This window comes from Cupressus sempervirens, chromosome 1, assembly GCF_028749045.1.
Source record: "Cupressus sempervirens isolate cs-2001-9-10 chromosome 1, ASM2874904v1, whole genome shotgun sequence".
NCBI classification, from domain to species: domain Eukaryota; kingdom Viridiplantae; phylum Streptophyta; class Pinopsida; order Cupressales; family Cupressaceae; genus Cupressus; species Cupressus sempervirens.
This window is the reverse complement of record NC_143118.1, coordinates 526898572-526906387: the sequence shown is the minus strand read 5'-3', so window position 1 is coordinate 526906387 and position 7816 is coordinate 526898572. Positions and strand designations below refer to the sequence as shown.

General features: G+C 36.3%; 1 protein-coding gene across 1 annotated transcript; it reads right to left on the bottom strand.

Annotated features, from left to right (window-relative positions):
* Positions 1-234: 234 nt before the first annotated feature.
* On the bottom strand, positions 235-1352 carry LOC149578538 (uncharacterized). Its single transcript, XM_089829708.1, has 2 exons — positions 1180-1352; positions 235-1062 (listed from the first exon to the last, which is right to left on the bottom strand). The coding sequence occupies exons 1-2, from the start codon at positions 1247-1249 to the stop codon at positions 419-421; spliced, it is 714 nt and encodes a 237-aa protein (XP_089685834.1). The 5' UTR covers positions 1250-1352; the 3' UTR covers positions 235-418.
* Between the last annotated feature and the right edge of the window lie 6464 nt (positions 1353-7816).

Here is a 7816-nt window from a genome sequence, read left to right as displayed (position 1 = left end):
TTCCACTCCCAAACGCTAACAACTATGCAAAGACATTTTATTTGAGATGAACAAAAGAACATAAAGTTGTGCATGTATTTCAAATTGGTCAAGTTCAATCAAAAAATAAACCTCAGCTAGACCAAAGAGAATGCAAACACAGATTAACAGCAATCAAAGCGCAAACAATATAAGCGTCACTTTAAAGCGTACAAATGTAAACGCGAAAGATTATTAGGTTTTCCCAATCCAAGCTAGTGAAATGAAACAATTTTTTATATCAATTTCTCAGAATATACTCACTCCAGCATCCATCATTAGCCAAAAAAAATTTGTCTTTCTCCAATAACACTTATTACTTTCCCATCGGCCCCGTAATTTCTTCCACTAACAAAAGAGCTCAACAAGACAAGTTTTGGACTCACATGAAATTCAGGGTTTAGGTTGATCCGCTTCCGCTTGATAGCCATTGATTTGCCAAGAGACCCACGGAGATGCCTGCGGCACTAAGTATGACAACAGTATTCACTCGGTGGAACAGGGCGCTCGTCCCTTTCGTAGCTTGCAGCATTAGGGTTAGTATCTGCAAGCGCCCCTGCTCCTCCATTTTGGTGAAAAAGCTCATGGACTTGAGCGCTTGTCTCACCAGATATGCAAATGTGAAGGGAAATGCAAAAGCGAAGAAGCTTTGCACGGATATCTCAGAAAAAGGCGAGACTTTCATAACCCAATGGAGCCATGCCCCGCATGACAGTTGTGCCACTCCAAGAAGCAACAAGCCTCTACTCAGATCATGCATGCGTTTCCTCAACTGCTTCGCCTCCTCCCTCACTTCATTTGCAAGAACAGACATGTCTCTCTCTACGGTTGGCCCCTCAATCTCCTGGTGCTTAAAATCTTCCAAAACCCTAACATTTTCTTTTTGCTTTGCAGAATCTGAATAAAGCCTAGCATTGTTCACACTAAAAGAGATCAAGCCAATTCTGTCGTCTGGACTTGCCCGGCGTTGCCAACTATTTCCTACATGTTCGGGATTTTCTGTACCGCATAGATCAATGAATTGCAGGGGACGATAGTATGAAGCTGTTTGCAATGTAAGAAAACTTATTTGTAAGCCCTATGGACAAACCCGGTGAGATTTGAACCCCTGATCAGTGATCAACAGTAAAGAAAATGAAAACAAAAGGTATAAGAGATTACGCGTGTAAATGGAAGAGATCAGCTTGTGTATGCCTCGGCTGCTTCGTCTGCTCCTGAGGAGAAAAGCCATCGATTCCTTTTTTGAGCAGAATCCCTCCAGTCAACAGTGGATTTTGTTTCTAACAATAGTGAGTTAAACAGAGGCTATAATTTCATGAGTACGTGGTATTTTAAGGCTAAGCTATTAAAATATGTAAATGTGTATTTCATTATTGTTTATTAATAATTTGTTGAAAATAAAATATATATTGTATTTGAATATTAAATTTAATTAGTTTTGTAATCAATCTTCATGAGTTAAAATTTATGAATAATAGTTTATATAAATTCATTTATATTGATTATGAAGGTTCGTTCATTAAGTATTCAGTGAATAATAAATTAGTAATTGCATCTTGGTGTGCAATAGGTACATTAGAGAGGTGTTGAAGAGTTGTAGAAATTATCTATTGCAATCTTCATTTAGAATTTATCTATTCCAACCTTTATTGAAAGTAGTCTAAAGGTAATCTAAGGAAGTGCAAATTGATAGAGCGAATAAAGATGAGAAAATTTTAAAATCTCATTTTCAGTAATTTTGTTCATTTTACTAATTTACATATTTGAAAGCCTCTAGAATGAAATTTTGGATTATAAATGTTGTTAGTCCCTTAATTTGGTATATCAAAGGAATAGCATTATGGGACTAAAATTAGATCTTTTGGAGGCATTTCCAACTTTGTAAGTTGTTATGGATTTGGCACGTCAAACAATAAGTTATGAACCTGTAAAGTTGGGATCACTAAGTGTTGAAGGAGCAGAATGTTATCATTGTAGACATTTGAATGTTAAATGAAAGAAGATTCAACAAATTGTGCCTATGTGACATGTGTTACCATCACATAACTTTGACACAACCTAAAGGGAGAAGTTCCAAAAGCTCCTACTTATGTGACGCATGTCCAAGCCACAATCATGCTTGTTATAGACCTGAAAAACCCACATTATTAAAGGAAAAGTGTCCCTCATTGGTCCAATGGAGCATCTAGATGTAGGTTTAATCCAATAAAGAAATTGTTAACATGCACCAAAAAAGAGTTATTACTATGAATGGAGATAGAAATTTGCCTCATCATGATGGCATGGAAGTTAAAGAAATGACAATTGGCATTCATGTTATACACAAGGGAAAGTTCTATACCAAAGTAGTCGAAATAAAAGTAGTGGATGATCCATGTGATGTTCATGCTACATGTGTCAAATGAGAGTAATAATGTAGACATCATCCATGTCAAAGCAGTTACAACAATTGCCATCATAAGAACTACATGCAATAAATTCGGAAAGATCCTTTTCGATTATGTTTATGGGGTTTAGTTCAAGGAAATAATTCTATATAAGATCTTATGTGCATTGTAATGCAATAGGTTTTTTGTTCGCAACTTTTGCAAGAGAACACTTAGAATTGCTACAACTTTATTTTCAAACCTTGGCTTTGTATTTAGTTATACTATGTCATATGGTGAGGAAATTTCACATGGAATAACTCTTTTAAGAGGTAATAGGTGTGCATGAAAAATGTGGACACACTTCTATAAACCATTATTCTGGAGAATACCCACGAAGGAGAGCATCTCAAGAGGTGCCTTATAGCTTCCTATCTATGATGTGCAAGAGCTATGAGATGGTGGCTCTCAAGTGAACCTAGCTATGAAAACCCTTGCAAGGTGCACCATAGAATGAAAGATTCAAAGAGTAAAGGCAAGAGTTCCAATATCCAAGAATCTAGAATGAATGTAATGCAAATGAAAGCTAAATGAGAAAAAGTAGAATGCAAGCTAAACCAAAAAATAAGTATTACAACCCCTATTTAGACTAGATGATTTAAGCTATATGCATGGAGAGAAACTAGAATGAATGAGAAGCATGAAGAATGAAGCATAGAAGATAGAAGAAGAGGAGCTTCACAAGTATGAGATCTTCAATCCTGCAGCATAACGTTAGTAAAAGAGTGGAGTTGTGAAGTGAGGAGAGAGCTCTCCCTTTTAAAGAGAAATGAATGATAGAGATCATGAGGCAAGATGCATGTGGTCAAGGGTGGAGTTTGAAAGTGGGAGTGATCCATGTGCACAAGCATTTCCACCAATTCTGATGAAGAATTTACTTTTGTCCCCCATGTGGGACAAAAATATATTTTCTTTTATTTTAAAATAAGAGAAATGCTTTTGCGTGTGCAACTTAGGATAAGAGATGAGTGGGGAACTTTATTTAATTAAAAGGAGGACATTTTATTTTAATTAAATATGAACTTAGCATAAAGTGGTCAAACTATAGGATAAAATCAAATAAATGGATTTTTGGAGATTTGATCAAGGATACACAGTAGATAAATTATGCAAAAATGCTAGAAAGCGGGCTCGTAGTGTACATGACCATTTTTGGGTGATTACATTTGCCTCTCTTTGACTAATGTGTGATTAGTCTAGGAACACATTATGTCAAAGAATGAAGAAGCCAAGATGATAGAGAGATCTAACTCTGAAGAATGAAGCATAGAGAGATAGCAAATCCTAAATGCACAGTATATTTAGCAACAATATTGAACATTTGGAGAGAGAAGAGACAATAGCAGTACCCAAGACGGACACTAATATGTCAAAAAAAGAAAGCAAATAGATTAAGAGAAAATAAATAGTTGAAGCAAAAAGAAATTTGAAACAATGATAGAATATCCTTGCCCCCTCGGGATTGAAATCGAAATTAGATAAAGGAGATATAGAAGTAAGCTAGATTTGATCAAATCATAACAAAGAAAAGTTCATGATGGTAGATAAGAGATTAAGACCAAAGAGTGACCACCAAGTAATGAAGATATGCCCCAGTTTGACTAAGTTTGACCAAGAAAGATAAAGCATAACAATCAGGTCAAAGAAAGAAGAAAGAAGAAATGAGATAAAATAAAAATGAAAGCAAAGAGTGGAAGAGAGTAGAAATGATGAAGAAATGATGATTGCCCCAACAAGATTCAAAGATTAATCCTCAATAGGTCAACCAACTACATAGAAGAAGGAAGAAATTTTGACTAGTGAGATGAACCTGAATTTTGATTTTGATCCTAAAAATGGATCTAGGACATCGAAATTAGCCAGGGGTTTAACTTTCATAGAATTTCAAGGAGTTTTAAAAATGAGTCAAAATGAGGTCAAAGGACTATATAAGGGGCCCAAGGGTCATTTTCAATTCATTTGTCTTTTGTGATTTTGGTGAGCTTTTGAGTGATTTTGAGAGAGATCGTGGCTCTAGCAAGTATTTTGACACATAGGCACCATTTCAAGCGTAGTTGGTTGCACAACTAACCACCTGAGTACGAGGCCCCAGTGAGTCTTCAAAGATTTTATGCTTTGAAGTCATTTATTTCTCTTTTTAGTACATTTTTATGTATTTTAATACTTTTTGTGCAAAATATCGTGAGATAATTTAAAAGTATCACACACTTATTGTGACAAGTATTGTGTGATACTTCTAATAGTGACATTGTATCGCATGGCTATTATGAATGTATCACATGGGAGGAACCCAATAGTTGCATGACATTGTGCAAAGTATCACATGACACAAAAGTGTTACACACCTACTATAAAAAGTATTGCATGATACCATATCAACAAAAAGCATAGCGCATATATTATAAAAAGTATTGCACAACTATTTCTTGAGCTTTTTTTTCATGTTTAGAGGCAAATTTTGAGCATGATATTTATTTTTTCTATTATTTTGATCCATTTACTTGGTCTATACTAACGTTTGCATGTTTTCTTGATTTGGTAATGTAGATTTTCTTTCTAGTGGTGGCAATTAGAGCCCCCAAGGTGGTGGGGTTACGCGTGGTCCATCATCTAGATGATGATGAGAAGGCCGCTATAGATAGCTTGGGATTTAGGTGGTTATGCCCCGTATACAATCGAACCATAGATTGTTGACCGCTTTGGCTGAGCGATGACACAATGAGCATAACACCTTCCATTTTCCCACTAGCGAGGCCACCATCACTTTGGAGGATGTATATCACATCCTTCGTGTGCCATGTCATGGAGACCCTATGAGTGTGATTCATTTCTTTTCTTTAAGATTCTAATGTCCATATGAGGTATGCTGATGTGAATTGTTTGTGTGTCACATGTTTATTACGATCAGACCCTAATAGAGGGGAGGTTGGTAGTGCAGGAGTTGTTTAAGGATGTCACCATCCTAGAACACCACTTGGGCTGGGAGATACTCATAGACGAGTATGGAGACTAGTATCCATTACCATGTCTAATGTGTTCATTGGTAGCCAAGGCCCTAGTCATAGACAAGAGCTAGAAGGGATTCTCATTGGGTTGGGGTTGATTGGTAGTATATTTTGATTGGGAGGCCCCAGAGGATGGCATGGGGACCTACCATACTTGTTGATATGTACCATGAGTTACATGAGATCATCTACCCTGAGGGTAAGATGTGGGCATGTAGTGTAGTGTTGGCCTAGATATGGGCATGGGAGTATATTGCAGTGATCTAACCATGAGTGCAGCTACGAGAGCACAGTGAGCCATTTATTTATAGATATATAGGGTTCATCTCTTAGAGTCATAGTGGTGATGTTATGTACTATCAAGAGATTTTTTATGAGCTTACCTCTTTTGTCTAGCGGCCATTCCAATAGTTTCACAAATAGTCAAATGCATGGGAGCTTGATTATATGTAGTATAGTTAGTCACTGGTGGGGAGACACGTAGATATAGTGGAGCGATTTGTGGTCAGTCGAGTATGGAAATAATTTTCCCAAAGATAGGTGATCTCGATGGAGACCACCACATATGCTTGGTTTCGCGGGGAAGAGGATCAGGGCTAGATAAGCAATGGAAGTAATGAGCAAGATAGTATGCAGGATAAGTGGTGAAGCCAACAAGCAATTTAACATATGGCATAAGTAGTAGAAGACAATAAGCGAGATAGCGTGAAAGCATGTAATTCAAGAGAGTAGACATGTCAAGAGGCCTAAGAACCATGTTTTTCTTTATTGTGATGAATACCAAGGGGTCAACTAGATAGGATAGCAATGGGATAGAGTAATAAGAATGAAGCTAGATATGAAGGCTATGAATGAATGAGCAAGCACAATAGAGAATCTTGAAGGCTATGAATGAATGAGCAAGCACAATAGAGAATCTTTTGGATAAGATAGCCAATATGCAAGGATAACTCAACATTGTCAAGAACAAAGAGGGAGAAAAGGGGATAGATGGATGTGGAAGAATTATGCATGATGCCCATTTTCTAGGTTTTCATTATAGTACTTATCCAAGGTGCCATAAGAATTGGTTTTCACCATAGGAAAATTTTATTTCTCTTTAATTTTACTACCAATGTGCCACAAGAAATGGTTTTCCTCAAGGCACATTTTTTTTCTTTTTCTTTTTTTTTTAAAAATTTTTTATTTTGAAGTTTTAGAAATAGGTCAAGTCTTTTTAAGTTAGATAATGCTCCTATAGGAAAGATAAGTCATGATAAGCCAAGACCATAGATAAGTATGCTCAAAGGTGTTGATAGGGTGAAGGAAGAGAGATGGTAGTAGGATAAGTATATGGAGGATAAGAGTTCATGCCTTGAAAGGATTGTAGGAGTATGGATAGTAGGTAACTATAGCATTGAAAAGAATGCATAAGAATAGATGACAAAGTGGGGAAGATCAACATTGACACACACCTTGGAGGTTTTTGGAATGATGGAGGAGTCCTGGATGAAATAGCTTGAGGTTTAGATGTATGAGGTGGTAGGAGAATTTTAGAAGAAGATAGAGTGGAAGTCTTTGGAAGCTTTTGAGAAAGATGTTTGGAAGAAAATGGAGTGGAAGCCTTTGGAAGTCAACTTAGATTTATGATCAATATTCAAGTCTTTCAAGAGAGACTTGGAATCCATATAGATTTAGATTTTTCTTTCCTTTGGAAGTTTTAGAGCGTATTTGTTCAATAATGGATTTAGAAAATCATATTTTCTTTGATTTATCTCTTTGGTTGGTAGAACTTTATGGTCTATTGAATAATTGTTCTTTCTTTGCATTTACATGTCGATTAGATAGGACATTGTGATATTCATTTGTAAATGGATTCTTATATTTTTTCTTAAGTTGATCATCCAAATTCCTTCCAAAAGACTTGGGATTTGTGGATGAATAAGGCTGATACGAATGGTTTATATGGATAGATGGATGGAAATTTGTCAAGGATGAGTGTCTTTGTTGATCTTGAGGTATGACAGGAGAGCTAGGGGATCGATCAACTAGGAGTGAAAGTAGTAGATGGAGGAACATATGGTTCCAATATGGATGGAAGGTTGGAAAGCTTTAGCTTAGATGGATAAGGACCAAGGATAGATTTGGGAGATGTAGATGGATAGTGAGTAGGGATATCAGTATATTTAGAGCGAGCAATGTAACCAAGGTCATCAATAGATTCATGAGTAGCTTTAATAGGAGCAACACCTTTGATAGGAGAATTTGAAGCTTGAGAATAGTTTTGAAGTGTATATGGAGAAGTAGAACATGAGGGGACACTTTGATCTTGAAAAGTTTCTATAGATAGCATAGCTATATAAATTTTCTCATGATTTTCAGTAAGCT